The sequence below is a fragment of the Vanellus vanellus genome, assembly GCF_965231255.1.
Source record: "Vanellus vanellus genome assembly, chromosome: 1".
Classification (NCBI taxonomy): domain Eukaryota; kingdom Metazoa; phylum Chordata; class Aves; order Charadriiformes; family Charadriidae; genus Vanellus; species Vanellus vanellus.
In genome coordinates this window covers 222,699,552-222,717,229 of record NC_138905.1, presented here as the reverse complement: position 1 = coordinate 222,717,229, position 17,678 = coordinate 222,699,552, and the positions used below count along the sequence as shown (strand labels likewise).

The 17,678-nt window shown below is 51.7% G+C and overlaps 1 protein-coding gene across 1 annotated transcript; it reads left to right on the top strand.

Moving 5' to 3' along the window:
- Positions 1-11,117: 11,117 nt before the first annotated feature.
- On the top strand, positions 11,118-12,092 carry LOC309677071 (olfactory receptor 52B2-like; the record flags this gene model as incomplete). Its single annotated transcript, XM_082489765.1, has 1 exon — positions 11,118-12,092. The coding sequence occupies one exon, from the start codon at positions 11,118-11,120 to the stop codon at positions 12,090-12,092; it is 975 nt and encodes a 324-aa protein (XP_082345891.1).
- Positions 12,093-17,678: the final 5,586 nt, after the last annotated feature.

Here is a 17,678-nt window from a genome sequence, read left to right as displayed (position 1 = left end):
GGCTGAGACGTCTGTGGCTAAACTGTGTGTGGACCTTCCACATGGAAAAAGACCTTTAAGATCATCAAGTTCAATCGTTCACCTAATACTGCCAAGTCCACCACTAAATCATGTCCCTCAGCAACACATCTACAAGGCTTTTAAATCCCTCCAGGGATGGTGACTCCACCATTTCCCTGGGCAGCCTGTTCCAATGCTTGACAAACCTTTCACTGAAGAAATTTTTCCTAATTTCCTATCTAAACCTCCCCTGGTGCAACTTGGGCCGTCTCCTCTTGTCCTATCGCCTGTTCCTTGGGAGCAGAGACCGACACCCCTCGCTACACCCTCCTTTCAGGGAGGTGTCGAGAGCGAGAAGGTCTCCGCTCAGCCTCCTATTCTCCAGGCTGAACACCCCCAAGTCCCTCAGCTGCTCCTCACAGGACTTGTGCTCCAGACCCCTCACCAGCTCTGTTGCCTTTCTCTGGACACACTCCAACACCTCGATGTCCTTCTTGTCATGAGTGGCCCAAAACTGGACACAGTGTTTGAGGTGGGGCCTCACCAGTGCCGAGTACAGGGGGACAATCACTGCCCCGGTCCTGCTGGCCACGCTGTTCCTGATACAGGCCAGGATTCTGTTGGCCTTCTTGGCCACCTGGGCGCACTGCTGGATCATATTCAGCCGCTGTCGACCAACACCCCCAGGTCCTTTTCCACCAGGTAGCTTTCCAGCCATTCCTCCCCAAGCCTGTAGCATCCCTCACCCTCTCCTCCCTTGGTCATCCTCAGTGCAGCATCCCTCCTCTCCTCTTGGACCTCCCTTGGTCCTCCCCTCAGCGCAGCATCCTGGCTGGACCCTGGTGGCTCTGACTCCCTGGGCGAGGGCTGCACCCGCCTGGCCTGGGCCAGCGATGCCTGCACGAGCCCTGTAGCGCCCGGTGGTCAGGTCTGCAGGGCCACGGCATTTCTTACCTCGCAGAGACCTCTAGAGCTCACTCTCCGAACACTCAGTCTTTCTCTGGTCTCCTGTGAACTGTGCCATCCATGTCTGGCTTCTTCTGCACAGGCTGGAGCACCCCAAGGCTCTCCTCAGGCTCGTTGCTCATTGAGCTGCTCACCTCCCTTCCCCAGAGAAGTCCCCTCTGTGTGACCCATCTGCCTGGGGGAGCAGGGGGCTCCTCTGTGTCCTGCTCCTCCCAGTGACAGCCTCTACTCCTGGGCCCCCCTCCTTGCTCTGGGGCCCCCCTCCAGCCCCAGTGATGCTGGATGCTGGGTCATCCCCCAGGGATGCATGCTGCATCCCCCAAGGAGGACTCCTGCCCACCGAAGCCTGCTGGTACCCGTGCTGGTGAGGGGTGGGATGCAGCACATGGCTGGGGGCTGCCCTGGGTGTCTCCTGGGGACACCCAGCCACTCACTCTGGCATGGCCATGGCATGGGAGACAGCGTCCACAGAGGGGGCAGCTGGGAACTGGCCCATGGCAGGAAGTGTCCCCGGGTGGGGAGAACAGCCAGGGCTCCTTTTTTAAGCCCCGTATTTACAGAGCAGCAGCAGCACATCCTCCGTTTGCCGTACAGCTCCCGCTTGGACAGGGTGGCTCGGTGCTGGCAGAGCAGGCAGTGAGGGTGGGAGATTGTTACTGGCTGAAGAAGGAATTGCTGCCTACCCTGGAGGAAACCCAACTTTTGCCTTGGATAGCTCAGCATAATTCAAATTCCTTCTACAGCAAGCAGTGAGGGGAATCTAAATGATGCACTTTGAAATGCACAATGCGTAAGGAGGGAGACAAAAGAAATGTTTCTAATTCTTTGCATGGATCCCATTGAAAATTTCCATGACTACTGTGGGTGTTATGATCCCCTGTAGAAGAGCTGTTGCCCTCCCACGATCCTAGATCCTTCTGCAAGCCCAGGGACTCCCCCTCCAGCCCCTTTCTCACCCTGAGAGCCGTGGAGAGGCATTCCCTGGATCTGGAGAAGGAGGGGGATGCACCCCAGGGGAAAGGGGCACTAAAGGGGTGACAAACAGAGTGCCTTAATTTCGTGCCATGGAAGTTCCCACTGAAGAGAAGGGGATTTTAAAGGCAAAACGTGTGTTTCACATTGTGGCGGTGCCACAGAGAATGCTGGAGCACAGGCAGTCGCTGGCTCTGCTGGGTCCCTCTCGTATGGACACTTTGCAAGGCTGAACGGACCACCGCTCACCCCAAGCCTGAAACCACTGACGGGCTGTTGGCCACAAGCGGCTAGTGAAAAGCTCTGCATACCGGGGGAGCTGTCTGAGGGGTGTAAGATAATGGCATCGTCAAGTTTTCAAACAGTCCAGAGTCTCAAACACTCCTGTCTCCCTCTGCAGGGTGAAGCCTGGCCCCGGCCGTACCAACCTGGGGAGGTGATGAGCTGGGAGCTTGCTCAGACCCTCTCCAAATTTGGGAAGGATGAGGGGAGATTTCATCCCAGACCGAGCTGCGTCCCAGGAGCAGTAATCCCGTGGCAGCTCAGTGGGAGCATCGTCCCCCAACACCATCTGTGTGTTGCTCTTTAGGTAAAGAGTGTCGAGAAATAATCACAGTGTGTTCCCGCACAGCACTATAGTTCTCAGGGTTTCCAGCTGGCCACAGTAGCCCTCTGTGCGCACTTCCAAGAGGGGAGAAGCAAGCACAGAGCTTTCTCCATCGACTTAAATAGAAACGGCCCAAACCAGTATCGCCGGGGTTTGCAGAGCAGCCGGCAATGCTCCCGGCACGAGCCTGCGGCGGGTGAGGGGTCTGGGCAGGAGCATCGCTCTCCATGCCCCACCGCCCAGCTGTGTTTGCCTGCGCACCCCTGGCCCGCGCCTGGGGCAGAGTGAGAGCATGTTCAAAGTGGTGGTGAGGTCTTTATTTCCCCCAAATAGCAATGCAGACCCCTGCCCACCCCCCCCCTTTGGTTTGCCCATAGTCTCACTAGACGTTTATAGTCTGCTTCTACCTCATTTTGGCCAAAAAATTGTGGTTTACCCCCTCCAGGACTAACAAGCCGGGCATCCTTGCAGAAAGGCCTTCTCTTCCACCCCACAGTGAGGAATGGAACCTTGCAGCAGCACTGACCAGAGGTGGGGACAGAGGCAGGACCGGGGCACCCAAATGCTGCCTGTGCATGTCCAACTGTGTGCAGCGATGGGGAGGCAGAGCCGAGCCCCCCGTGCCAGCCAGGCTTGGGGGTGGATGCTCTGGGGGTCTCCGTGATGGCTCGTGTGCATCCCACCCACTCCCCTCTGCCATCCCCTCGCCGGGGACGTTGGGGCCCTGTGGATGCCATGGCTGTGCATGTCCATCCGGAGGGCACCTACAAGGGCAGAGGAGGACAGAGGCTCCATGAAATATACCCTGGGCTTTGGCACTGAAAGGGTGCTGGGAATGTGTTCAGAGCGTGGTGTATCAGGCAGGAGGCCAAAGCTCATCCCGATTTAAAGGGTTGTGAACTAAAATAATATTCACAGAATCATCGAATTGTCTAGGTTGGAAGGGACCTTGAAGATCATTAGGTCCAACCACCAACCCAACACTGCCAAACCCACCACTAAACCATGTCCCTCAGCAACACTTTTGCCCATCTTTTAAACACCTTCAGTGATGGCGACTCCACCACTTCCCCAGGCAGCCTGTTCCAATGCTTGACAACCCTTTTAGTGAAGAATTTTTTCCTAATATCCAATCTAAACCTCCCCTGGTGCAACTTGAGGCCGTTTCCTCTTGTCCTATTGCCTGTTCCTTGGGAGAAGAGATCTACCCCCACCTCTCTACAACCTTGATTGATCTGGATATTCCCCACAGCAGGTATGGTAGAACAGACCCCATTTCTGTGTTGCAGCTGTGTCCATCAGCTAACAGCCCTCAGTGCAGGCACTGGCTGAGCCTGCTGGGCTCGTACAGGAGCTGTACCTGCCTGGGATGGCTCATCTGGAGCTTTTTCCAGTGCGTTGCCAGACGAACAGGGTGTCAGGCACACCTAGGGCCACCAGCTGGTTTTGTGTGGGCTGCAGGGAAGGAGATGGTTGCATTTGTTTCCCAGAGCTGCCTGTGGCGTGAGAATCGCTGGAGGAGATGTTGCTTTGCTTGGTACCGTGTCTTGGTGTCCTCTACCCCAGTGTCCAGCCAAGCCCCAGCTCTGATGCTCCACGGCAAACACCGGAGGAAGACAACTTATTCGGTGCTGACGGCAAGAACCGGTTCACAGGAGACAACTACTTTTTGTAGCTGATTTTTGAACCCTCCTTGTTGCTTCAGGCTCTGTAGTTCCTGCTGGGCAAGAAATGTAACAATTATATTAAGAATTGAGTGCAAAAAACCATTAATTTGGTGTTATGGAGGCTGAAGCCAGCCGCGTGAAGCGCGGCAGATGAGGGAGCAGGTCGGCAAGCAGAGCGAAGGCTGGGAGACCTTCCCAGTGCTGGATGTGCCACGCAGCCCCGTGGCCTCCGAGTGACAAGCAGTTGTAGGAAAAGGAAAAGAAAGCAAATTTAAGGGAGTGAGAAGAGGTTGTGTACTCCTTCGTTCCATCATTTGCCATATCAAATTTCAGAGGAATAATGGTAACACTAAAACCCCCAGTGTTTGGCATGAAATAATTTTACACGGCAGGGAAAAGGGATTCAGGTTGCCCTGTAAAATGAGGTTACCATTGCACTTGATTAGAAATACTTCAGCTGCTAAAATGTTTTGAAGAGCTGAAATAAATGACTGCCCAATAGTTTCTGGAATAAGTATAATTCCCATCAACTGCTGGCAAAGTTACCCTTTGGTCTTTAAAACTGGTTTGTTTAAATCTGTGACAGAGGACCTAAGTTGTGTGTCATTTTTCTAGGGAAAATCTTGGAAAGTGAACACAGCCTTCTTCCGTATATGCATGTGAATATTTGAGACAGATTAAACTTACTTGACTTAAAATATCTTTTCCTGAACTAGTCATTTCAGGCACTGGTGGAGGAAAATAAGCGCTTTCAGGAGTTATTCATCTTCTCCTACTGCAGACAGCAGCTCCTTCCCTAACTGTGCCCTTTTTCCCCGACGGCTGATGGGGGAGGAGGTGGTTCTGCAGCCGGGAGGATGAACCTGCTCCTTTTACAGGCTGGCGTCTCTGTGATTACTGTTTGCTTGCCCGCGGTCCTGTCACGAGAGTGGAAGAACCAGCAAAACACACAATGTGGGTGTCTGCTCCACCGCCCATGCAGGAGAAGGTGTTGGTGCTGGTGAACCCTGCCCTACTGCAGCGCTGGCATGGATGACCCCCTCCAGCCAGGAGCCGAGGGGCAACAGCTGTGTCAGACCATGGCCTGGCCATGAGTAGCCTGTGGCTTTCAAGGAACTGAGGATGCCCCACCTCCGGTGTCAGCCCTCGCTTCCACAAATCCCCAATGTGGAGGTTGTAGGGAGATGGGGGTTGACCTCTTCTCCCAAGTAACAAGTGATAGAACAAGAGGAAACGGCCTCAGGTTGCACCAGGGGAGGTTTAGGTTGGATATTAGGAAAAATTTCTTCACCAAAAGGGCTGTCAGGCACTGGCACAGGCTGCCCAGGGAAGTGGTGGAGTCGCCATCCCTGGAGGTGTTTAAAAGACTGGTAGACGTGATGCAGAGGGACGTGGTTTAGCAGTGGGTTTGGCGATGCTGGGTTAACGGTTGGACTCAATGATCTTCAAGGTCCCTTCCAACTTAGAAAATCCTATGATTCTAAGCCAAGCCAGCTCCTAGGATTGCGCTGGACTGTGTCCAGTGTGGGACTGTGCTGATGCTTTCTGCTGCTGCTCCCCAGGTGTTTACAGAGGTGCTCACACTGGTGCTCTCATCGCTGTAGGTGGGGGAAAGGCCCTGTTGTCCAAGGTGTGCACATCTCTAAGAGGTGATGCTCTTTGGGCCTTGGACCCCGCAGTCTGTGCTGCTGTGGCGCTGCCTGACTCTACCTCCACGGTCACCCACGTGCTTTTGGTGAGTCAGTTCATCAGGTGCCACAGCAGAATCAGATAACATTGATGAACAGACACAGAGAGGGGCTGGCACGGAGAACTTGTCTCTCTGGCCTTCCCCATGCCTGGTTTTCTTGGCAGCCAAAACACAAGTTTCTGGGGTGGAGACCTCTGACTTGTGTTTGTCTCCACTTTCAATTTTATGCCATTCCTGATCAGCGTTCACCTAACCTGATTTTTAAATCCCCCGTGATGCAGACTCTAGTCCCTCTGGAAGTTGTTCACCTCTGAATTGAACTTCCCAATATTTTTTCAGTGTGTGGCCCCAGAAATAAATACTGATCTTTGTTTTGGGCCTCCCCCATGGTCAGCAGCACCCCTTGCCTGTTCCCAGTACCCTGTCACACGTTGGCAGGCTGTTATTACATCTCCTCCTTTCTGGACAGTGAATAACTGCGGTATAAAGGAAGGGTTACCAAGTACCTGAGGTGGAGGAGGCAGTGCCACCCCTGCAGCCGTTGGGTGCTTGCTGACCAGTGCATGGCAGATTCGGGGCAACGGCCTGAACATGAGCATGAACGAACGGGCTGGCAGCCTGGGCTCTCTTCTCTGGTGTCTGCCCTTATGTGTGCAGGTTTGGGCAAGAAGAAAACAGTTTTAACGTGTAGCTTTAATATTTTTGTAGTGTTCTCCTATTATCCCTCACTAGCAGTAGTGAGAGAGACTTTTTTTTTGGGAAGTCACCTGAATTTTCAGCTTCCTCTAATTAGTGTGTGGCTAAAGAGTACCCCGTCTTTTCTTAAAAATACCCTCTGATGTGAAATCTATGAAATCCAAGTTCCTTCCCATTTCTAACAGCTGAGAGGTGGGATTGCTATTCCTCGCTCTGAAAGGCTTTGGGCCAGCTCTGCTCTGTAGAAACCGCAGGGAGAGAAATAAAAAGGAAATTAAAAACCATACGCTGATAAGATGAACTTTCCATGTGGGTTGGGAAGATCTCAGGCACCTGCAGGTGCCCAGACACGAGGCATTGTCTGATGGGAGAATGATTACTGGACTGGCTGACAGAAAACGAGTTGGTTTTCTGGTGCACAAGCCCTCCTCAAGAGTTGTCCTGGGTTCTGCAAACACCAAGTTATTCAGGAGTGTTGGACCATTCCCACAAAAACTGAGTTTCCGCGTCATGCCCTCCAGCTCCTCACACTGTGGTCCATCATATGACAGAATGACAGCATTAACGTACAGGAAAACCCCAGGTCAACCTCTGCAGGGGATGGTGCTCCTGCTCCTGGGATGGATAGATGTGTCCTGCCCTCCTCCCTGGCATCCCAACAGTGCAGAATCACAAGCCCTTCCTGGGCAAGAGTTATCTCCCCACTGTGGCCCACGCTGAGTTCCCAGAGGTGGCCCCGGAAATGCTGTAAAGGCTGGAGCCCCTCTGCTGGGAGGACAGGCTGGGAGAGGTCGGGGGTGGTCAGCCTGGAGAAGAGAAGGCTCCGCGGAGACCTCCGAGCCCCTTCCAGTGCCTAAAGGGGCTCCAGGAGAGCTGGGGGGGGACTCTGGATCAGGGAGGGGAGCCATGGAATGAGGGGGAACGGTTTGACACTGACAGAGGGGAGATTGAGATGAGATATTGGGAAGAAATTCTTGGCTGTGCGGGCAGTGAGCCCCTGGCACAGGTTGTCCCGAGAAGCTGTGGCTGCCCCATCCCTGGAGGTGTTCAAGGCCAAGTTGGATGGGGCTGGGAGCAACCTGGGCTGGGGGGAGGTGTCCCTGCCCGGGGCAGGGGGTGGCACTGGGTGGTCTTTAAGGCCCCTTCCAACCCAAAGCATTACATGATTCTATGATCCTATGATATCTTGTACCTGTTTGCCTGATCCCTGCCCTTCACACCACAGCTCTTCTCCTGCCCAACCCCACTGTGGCAGCACAGACTGCCCAAGCCCCGAGGAGGCACCGGGGTCCATCCCCCGGGACTGGCGTTGATGCCCCAGGGGCACAGCAGCCCCTAGAGCCGGGTGTATTCGTGTGGCCCCTCTCTGGCAGCAGATGTTAAACTGGGAATTACTGCAACATTTCAGAAGCAAACCCACCTTTGGGAGCAGAGAGGGCTTTGGGCAGGACCCAGTGTGATTGCTGTTACTAATGGCACAAGCGGCACCCAAAAACTCGCTGGCTGTTTTCCAGGTAGGTAAAATCGGAGCTCTGGCAGTGAGGGCTCAGCAGACGAGAGTGGGGCAGTTCAGCGGAGGGAGACGATCCATATTTATATATGACTGCTAAAAAAACAGAGAGGCATCTCTTTTCTGTCTGCCTGTATTGGCTATGTATTGTTTCTGAACCTGAGGCACTACAGCACTGAAACAAAACAAGAAATCACCGAATGATGAACATTTCATTGCAGGCCAATCTATATAAAATTCATACTATTCTGTTTCATAAAAAAAGCCCCAAACAGTTACTTTCAATCATTTTGATTTTGTCCTGGGATGAAAACCCCCACATTAATTCATACAGTCCTATGTATTCAGACCCTTTTTTCTGCTGCATTAATGGATCTTCAACATGTTGTTTGCAGCCAAAGTATTTTCAGGTCATTTTTTAATTCATTTTTTGCATCCTTTGAACAGACAGAGCTATTGTTTCACCTTTTTTTTTTTTTTTTTTTGCCACCATCCTGTACTTTAAAAATTGTTTTGCAATAACAGAATATTATAAATTATGCAACTGTGGTGTTCCTGTTTTTCCAGCTGATGCCAGTTCAGACTAGCAGTTCAGTCTGGGTAGAAACCTCTGCAGCCTTCTCCGCTTTGCAGCGCCGTCAGTGCGGCTTTGTGCTCACAGCCCCTCGTAGGCTGCGCTGTTTGCAGGTCATTGACCATGGGCCGGAGCCGAGCAGGGAGAGGAACCCCTCCCGCAGCAGCACAGGGCAGCGTGAGCAAAACGCAGAGGCTCTTCTGGGAGGTTTTGCCAGTATAACGGGGCAATTTTCACCCTGTGGGGGATAAAGCACTCCCGGAGGTCAGAGAAGCTCCTCTGGAGGCTGGGAGCACTGCTGGGGCAGCGTGCCGTGCCCGTCTCCCCCTCAAGCCCTCGCCGCGCTCAGGAGATGTAGCCGGTGCCGGGGCAGGGACAACATGAAAACACTTGCAATGCAAATGATGGAAAAGCAGGAAATATCTTGACTCACCCGGGAGTGTTAATGGGGGTTAATCTTTAATGCACTAGACATTTAAAACTTCCACAAGTTGATGGGCTGATGTTCATTCTGGGACTCGGGAAGGGGAAGGATTAATGTCCCCAGCCCTCGGCAGCACAGACGGGGATTTGCTCTCCCCTGCAGCTCTGCACTGATCAGGGCTGAAGTTCCTCGTTCCTCCTTGGGGCTGGCCCTTGGTGAGTCATTTTATATTAAACACCGGTGTTTGGGGCACTGCTTTCTTGTTTGAAAGGAAAAGTAAAGCAGCATGTGAGATAAATATATTTCCCTATCACTAAGAACTGGAGGTGTAAAGTCTTGCTGAACTGCTCTGTAAGCCATATGCAGTCAGGCATCGACTGGCATCGGCGCCTGGGAACGTTCCCAGGCTGATTTAATTTACAATTATAGACCCAGTCTATCTTTATTCACCTCTGCTGAATTACGTGGTTTTAAAAGTGGAAGAGGCAATTGGATAAACATTTGTGATGAGCTGAAGATCTTTTCTAGACTGACTGATGTTTTTAGTGGACTTTCGGTTCATAGAGAAGAATCCCTCGTAATGGAAACGCTTAGAAATGCAAATACGTCTTGCACTTAGATACCTGCAGTTTGCAATAAAAATAAACCAGGCTGTGAGCAGGTGTGAAGAATGAAGGTTTAGCTTTGGTCCAAATTAAACTAATTTTCCTGCATCCTAGCCCTGGCCTTGGCTTTTTCTAGTGTCTGATAGAGCACACATGGGGGATGGGTTGGGGCTGCAAATGGGCACAACGGAGGGAAGCACATGAAACCATCGGTCTTCTCCTCAAAGCCCTTCTCACGGCAAAGCGCCCGCAGCGGACTCTGCAGGCTTGGCTTGTTTGCCTTATCCAAATCTGCAAGAACAGCCTCAGGGTGTCCAGCCCTCGGTGGGACTCTGCTCCGCGTTTGGGCTACCCTGGCACTTTGGGAACTGGGAAAACTGCAGGAGGTTGAGCTCAGAGACTGTCACGGTCCCGCGTTGGCGGAGCATCCGCGCAGGAGTCAGCACTCTCCGGAGTGTTACCGTGATTTGGCTGCGCTGATGGCACTTTGTTGCCTTGCATTTTGGACCAGCATTTCTTTCTCCAAAGATTGTGCTGTGCAGCCCACCATGTCTTTGTCCCTCTATACGAAGGGGAGGAAAAGGAATGAAGGAAAAGGCAGTAAGAGAGTTGCCCCAGGGTGTTCAGAAAGTCTGGGCATGGGCTGAAAGTCCAGCCCAGCTCTCCCCTTTCCCCCTTGGTGTTTGACAGTGTTTGCATCTCTGAGATCCCTGTGGGATGGGGGAGAGGCACAAAACCCACTTTGCAGTGCTTGCAAATGGGCGGTCGCGTTCATACAGGTGGAAATACAGGGAGTAACATGTCCAGCAGAATTTTCAAGGGTGGTCACAACCTTCAGAGGTGGTAGCTGAATGTCAGCAACATCCAAGACACTTACCAGTGCTGGTACTGGTACAGTTTTTATTCCTATCTTAATAGTTTGTACAAGGAGCTCTCAGAAATGAGCTGGTCACTGACCTGACCGGAGTGAGACGTTGTATTATTTCATCGACCTGAGGAAACACAGTCCTGACAAAGGCACGCGGCTTCCCAGGTGCGCACAGATATAGAGCCCACCAACAGCGACAAGGCAAGTAACTATGACTTTTACAAGCCTTTTTGTGACAGTGGATAAAGCAGAGAGAGAAAAGTCCTGGCCTGTTTTGCATTTTTTCTTACAGATGCAGTTTGTAGGTTTGATAGGAAAGAATGAATAGATTCCTTTGTACAGCAAAGCACAGCGAGTCAACCCCTCGGCCTTCAGGAATGGCTCAGGTTGGAAGGCGGTTGCAAACAGGAGGCCGTATGCATCGACTTGTATACATTTGTAGGTGGTCATGGGCTAACAGCAGACTCACCATGTGTTATTTATCCTTTCTCTTTCTTGTACAGAGCAGAGTCAGGCTGACACGAAGCACTGAAGCACCATGTATGAGCTCAACGAAAGCAGCTTTGATCCTATCACCTTCGTCCTGACGGGCATCCCAGGCATGGAAGAGTCCCACATCTGGATCTCTGTCCCCTTCTGTCTGATGTACATCGCTGCTGTGTTTAGCAACTCTGTCCTCCTCTTTGTCATCATCATGGACAGGACCCTCCATGAGCCCATGTACCTCTTCCTCGCTATGCTGGCTGTTTCTGACCTCATGCTTTCAACCACAACGGTGCCCAAAATGTTGGCGATCTTCTGGTTCAGTGCCAGGGAAATTTCCTTTGATGCTTGCATTACGCAGATGTTCTTCACCCATTTCAGCTTCATCGTGGAATCGTCCGTTCTGCTGGCGATGGCGTTTGACCGGTACGTGGCTGTCTGTGACCCACTGCGGTATTCTTCAACCTTAACCCCTTCAGTGATCGGGAAAATAGCTGTGACTGCAGTTGTCCGGGGGTTCTGCATCATGTTCCCACCCATCTTCCTCCTCAAGCGGCTGCCGTACTGCGGACACAACGTCATGCCCCACACCTACTGCGAGCACATGGGCATCGCCCGGCTGGCCTGCGCTGACATAAAAGCCAACGTCTGGTATGGGCTGACAACGGCTCTTCTCTCCTCTGGCCTGGATGTTGTGCTTATTGCTGTCTCTTACGCTCTGATCCTCAGGGCTGTCTTCCGGCTTCCATCCCCGGAGGCTCGTCTCAAAACCCTGAGCACCTGCGGCTCCCACCTCTGCGTGATCCTCATGTTCTACGTGCCTGCCTTTTTCTCCTTTCTCACGCATCGTTTTGGCCACCACATCCCAAGTCATGTTCACATCCTCCTGGCGAACCTCTACGTTGTGGTACCGCCGATGCTCAACCCTATCGTGTACGGAGTGAGGACCAGGCAGATTCGGGAGCGTGTAATCCGCCTCTTCTGCCTCATGGGGGAATGCCCGTGCCCTGGCTGGGGGAGCAGATGCTGAGCACTGCTGGAAGTGAGGGGGACGCGGGACAGGGTCTGGAAAGCAGCACCAAGCACTTCTCACCCTGGAGGAACAGGTTTGCACAGGAAGTTCAAGAGAAGCTGAGGGTGGTGGAATTTCTGGAAACGTGGGCTTGAGTCATCAGCCCCTTCATTGCTACTGTTTTCTCCCAGTGATGTGTCCCCTGAATGGTCCATCTAGCAGAGACTGGGCAGAGTTCAGTTGAGGAGCATCAAGGCTCTTACATCTGATGATTTACCATCACCTACTGCTGCCGATTTTGTTTGCTGTCCTACAGCTTCACTTTTGTTTATTCCTTCACCCATTATCTCAGTGACTAAACCATGAAGACCTCATGGGTCATCAGACCGGGGTCTGGTACATGAACCATAGCTGGATGGGCAAAGTGCTGTTTACCACAGCACAGATGATGGTCTGTCCTCCTGTCTTCATGGGTATAGCTTACATTGCTGAGGGACCCTGGCACCTCTTGCTGCTGAAGGTGTTTACATGCCCCGTGAGGTAGGGAAAGGCTTTATTGGCCTGTGTTTAAGGGAAACGTATGCCTTAAACCATGATGTCCAAAACTGAATTCAAGACTCCAGTACGGAGTGCAAAGGGACAATGGTCTGCTACATCCTACACATCCCACAGGGACGTTTTCTGTCTTTGCAAGAACACTGCACTGCTGAGCAGGGCTCAGCGTGAAGCACATAACGCCTCAAGATCCTCTTCTGCCCATACAGCTGGCTGATTGCCCAATGCTCTGCTGCTGTACATTTGATTTATCCTTCAACTCCAAAATAGCTTTGTCGAAGATTTTCTTGTTCCTCTCATGGGTGTATGTACCAGTTGTATCGATAATACCTTATTTTACCTGAAGTCAGTGGCAATCTGCCTCAGACAATTGTGAAAAACAGGTGCAAACGTGAAGAGTGAGAGATAGATATTGCTGGAGGAGCAGCAGGGACAGTTCTGTGCATCTGTACACAGTCTGAGTTTAACTTCACCATCAGCCTGGACAGCAAGGAGAGCCCTTGTCCTTACCTCTCCTGCCCTCCCCAAAGACAGCCATGCAGGCTGACAGAGTAAATTCATCTGCTGCCTCTGCTTGGTCGAATCTCATGGGTAGCAAGGTGGGAAAGTGGGGAGACTCAGCTCAGTGCAGTGAGCACCAGCACTGCTGAAGTGCCCCAGGTGAACATAAAGACCCATGGGCAGAAGGGAGCTAAAGCAGCGTGGGAGAGCTCAAGGGGAATCTTGCCAGAATTTCAGGCCTTCTTCTGGAAGGTCACTGTGCTTTGCACCACTTTTGAGGTGGGCTTTTGCTGTATCATTATAATGTGGAGGACCGTGGAGACGCTGACATCAGCAGTCATAGCCCTGTCAGGAGCCTCCTGGTTCCTGCAGCCTGGACTACAGCAGGAATGGGTTCTTCCCACAGGGCTGGAGCTTCTCAGTCCCGTGGAAACATCACAGCAACACTCCCACCTGCCCAGCTCTCATCGGCAAAGCACAAAGGTCCTTTTGCCCAGTGCTCTGCATAGCATGGGCTTGGTGGGCAGCGCATGCTCAGATGGGACTGGTCTGTCCTCTCATCCTGGTGGCCTTTCAGGCTCAGCTGGTAAATGCCATGGCTTCTGTTACCCATTGCAAAAACTGCAGTGTGAGTTGGCGATGCTCTTGGTGCTTGCTCAGGGCTGCGGAGAGCAGTAACGGCTGCAACAGGTCTCAGGACATCCTTCACTGACATCAGGCAGCATGGTCCTGGGAGCGGCTGAGCCTGCTCCCTGCACAGCCCCTGCTTGCCCAACGTGCAGGGTTGAAGAGGTCCCACTGCTGCCCCTCCATGAGCTCCTCTGGGTCTGGTGGCTCCCAGGGGCTGTTAAGCACAAAACCACCAGTGTCCTTCAAAGCTACGGCAGCAGTTTCCTTCCACTGTGGGAAGGAACTCTGGGATGAGGAAGAAGAGGGAATGCACCAGAGCTCAGAGACCTTTCCTTCATGCTTTCCTTCATGTTCTGCTGGGCGGGATGCTGAGACAGATGCTTGCTTCTCATCTCTGCGTCATACCTACTCTCTTACCACTCTAAGGCATGGGAGTCTGAGCACTTTTTGGTCCCCTCCTGAGCTCGGGGGCTTCCTTGGATCCGGCCGGTATAACTTTTCCTCATCCAGGCTGCAACCAGAGCCTTTTGATTGCAGCGATGGGGGAGCTCATTCTGAAGGCTCATGCTCTGCAGTCCAGCTCTCACAGCAGTGTCACGAGCCGGGATGCTCTGACCCTGCCTCAGCTGTGAGACCTGACGAAAGGTCTGGTGTGCTCATGTCGGTAGTCACGAGACGGAGCAGATCATCCAGCCATTTCTACAGAACATCCATTTTTTCCTCACCAAAAGGGTGGAGGGCACTTCCCAGGCCCACAGCCTGACTGTGCTGCAAAGCCATTCCAGACCTGCTTGTGGTGGGGAAGTCGCCTTGAAGGCAGCTGCTGCCGCATGCCTGGACCTTGGAAGTGCCTCCTTTGGAGGGGCTGGTGACCCTGAAGATGGGGACTCCCAAGGTCCAGGCTCCACGAAATGCCGTGCCCTGCATCAAGGCTGGGAGCCAGCAGGTCGCTGAGGGCTCCAGTTGGGGCTGATCAAGCCCAATGTCCCCAATTGAGAGCAGGAGCAAAGAGCACTCTGGGAGACCAGGCTTGTTCGCAGCTGAATGACGCAGGAGATGACCCTGATACAGCAACCAAAACCCTGCTCTGCTCCAGTCATCCCAGTAACACTGCTACAACTTCAAAAGAAAAGGGAAAGAAAGAGATTCATGATTTCAGATCAAAAAACGCCCAAAAGTTCTTAACTCTTTCAACACATTTTTTTTTCTTTTTTTTTTTTTTTTTTTAATCAAAGGTGGGAACACTGTGACAGGCACAGGGGAAATTGAAGACTGTTCATTAAAAGCTGTTTGCTTAACAGTGAAGATAACAGAGCTGGTTACAAAAGCTGCTCATATCATTGGCTTATTTTTAATGTCCTCAAAACATTTGTGTTTGTGTTGGCTTTCTTAGCAAAAGAAAGAGTATTTACACAGAGCAGTCCGCGTGATTTCTGAGAGCAGACGGAGCTGTGAGAAAGAAAATGTGTCAGGAGAGCAAGTTGTTATAGGTGGCACATGAATACACTGAGACTGAAATAGATGCTTTCAGGTCTTTGGGACATGGAGAACCTGGAGTAGCTGCAGAGCAGCTGTCACAGGGGTTGCAGCAGACTTGGAGGAAGGGGTGAGATGCGAGACAGCTCGTGACTGCAGGAGGCTTGTTTGCCAACTCAGGTGGTCTCTTCCAGTGCTGCCTTCCTACCTGAGAACAAGAACTTGTTGGGAAAGCCACCCTCTGCTGAAGAGTTTTCTCTGAAAGCCTTTTGGCCAACTCTAATAACAACTGAGCTGCCATCTAAGCTCATCAATATTAAAAAACAATATAGCTTAGCAGTATCTCTGATACAACCTTTAACTCACACGTTTATTTCTGCCACCTTCTTCACTGCTTCCCCTCTTCGGCGTCTCCTGGGCCATGAACTGTGGCAGGTGCTTAACCCTGAGCACCACCGCAGTGCAGCCCAAAATAGCGTGTGTGCTCAGGGGTGGCACGAGCCCGAGCACGGTCCTGGGCAGGGACCCTGTGATAAACGCCCAGGAGTCTCGTGCCATCGTCACCTTCATTGTGGCGCTAGTGTGAGGTAGGAACTCCCGGGGCTGGTGCTGCACAAACGCAAAACAAAAGACCGTCCTCCAAATTGCTTCCAAACCAAGTGTAAATGATGGAAAATGGGTAGGGAATGGCAATACCAGGAGGGCGCTGGTTGGTGTGCTAGGTTACTGCTCTGACCCGCCGGCACTTTGCTTGGGGTGACGCGACTCCAGTGAGAGGTCCTCAGTGCTCAGGGTGTCCTCTCCCAGGGGCGATCACTCCTGACAGCACCCACCTTTTCACCTGCGTTTCAGCAGCCGGCGTGGTTGGGACGTGCTGTGTGTCAGCGTACCGCAGGAGTGCATTTCATGGACCCTTCTGCTTCTCTGGGTTTCCAGGGACAGCTTTATACAAGCGAGGAGGCAGTTTTAAACTCACAGCCCTGGTGCTGCTCTGCTCCTTGGATGGATGTGGCGGCCGGGTCAGGGAGTGAACTGCACAGGCAAATGTCCCTGAGTCAATGAATCACTAGCTTAGCAATTAATGTCCAGAGGGGCATGCATAATGGGAAATTAGCCAGCTGATCAGGAAGATTTATATTCCTAATGTGGTTAAAATGTTAGCTTAATAACTCACACGAGTTGTGAAACCAGAACTTCTGCACTTTGTATTTAATTTCCCACTCTCAAAAGACCTGTTTTATTTTTTAGCTGGGTTGACATGATAGGCTATTTGTAAGCACGTTTGGATTGCAAGGACCTTTTCCTGTGGAGGAGGAATGGATTTTGACTGAAGTTTTTTCACAGCATCCATGTAGCACATGCAAAAAGTAAATGAAATCTCAAAAACTTTGGGAGATAAGTGGAAGTCAATAGAGTCAGTGTAAGAAACACTCCTCTGTCCTCAGCGTGTGCGTGGGCAGGCTTTTCACACTGACGTGCACTGAGAAGGAGTCAAGCCTGTGCCTGAAGTGAAGATCATACTCCACGTTTGTGCTGCGTCAAGGTCGAACCACATGCTTTAAAGGAAAATGCTCTTCAAGTGTATTCGAATGCTTTGCTCGATAGACAGAGACAAGCACGGCTTTCATCGTGAACAAAGCCTTGAGTGTTCTGAGTTAAAGTACCACGTTTCCATTCAATTTTATTGCTGTTTACAAACAATGGTGCTTTATGAATTGTTCTCCATCTCCAGAGCTCTGTGGGTAATAAATTACAGTAGCAAAGCTTAATGATTTTACTTCATCTCACCTCCATCATCATAATGTCTTAGCAAATGTTAGTTAATTGATAAAAATCTCCACTACACAGACAGACAGATAATAAATAGCACATCCTGGTAAGCTGTCCTGCCTAAAATGAGATGGTAGTTCAGCAGCCAGGACAGAGTTATTGGTGGGTTGGTTTGCTCTCATGTATTAGAGGTCCCTGCTGGTCCCCAAAGGTTCCTGGCAGCTCCCCTGAAGCTGCGAGTGCAGTTCCCCTGACCCCACCACACAGTCTGCTCAGGGTCTCTGCAGGTTTCTAGAGGAGGAAGAGTAGTACAACAAATCCATTGCTCTCTTCTAAAATCAGAAATGAGGACAAAATCAGTCGGCTAAAAAGCTTATAGCAGGAATATCTGCTGATCTCTGTCTCAGAGCTCCCGAATTCCTCTCCATCGTGGTTCATGAAAAGCTAAAACAGATCCCAGTCCCAAAGCACTTTCAGTCTAGGGCAAGGACAAGGGTAAAGCTCACACATGGTTGACAGGTCCCTTGCCCCAGGCTGGCTCATGCACAGCCCTGGGAGCCCCTTTGGGATCCAGCACCAGGCAATGAGTTTTTCAGAAGTTACTCTGGTTTGGGTGGTGTGGATCCATCCGAGTTTGCTTTGGGGACAACCTGACGGTCTGCAGGGCTTGTA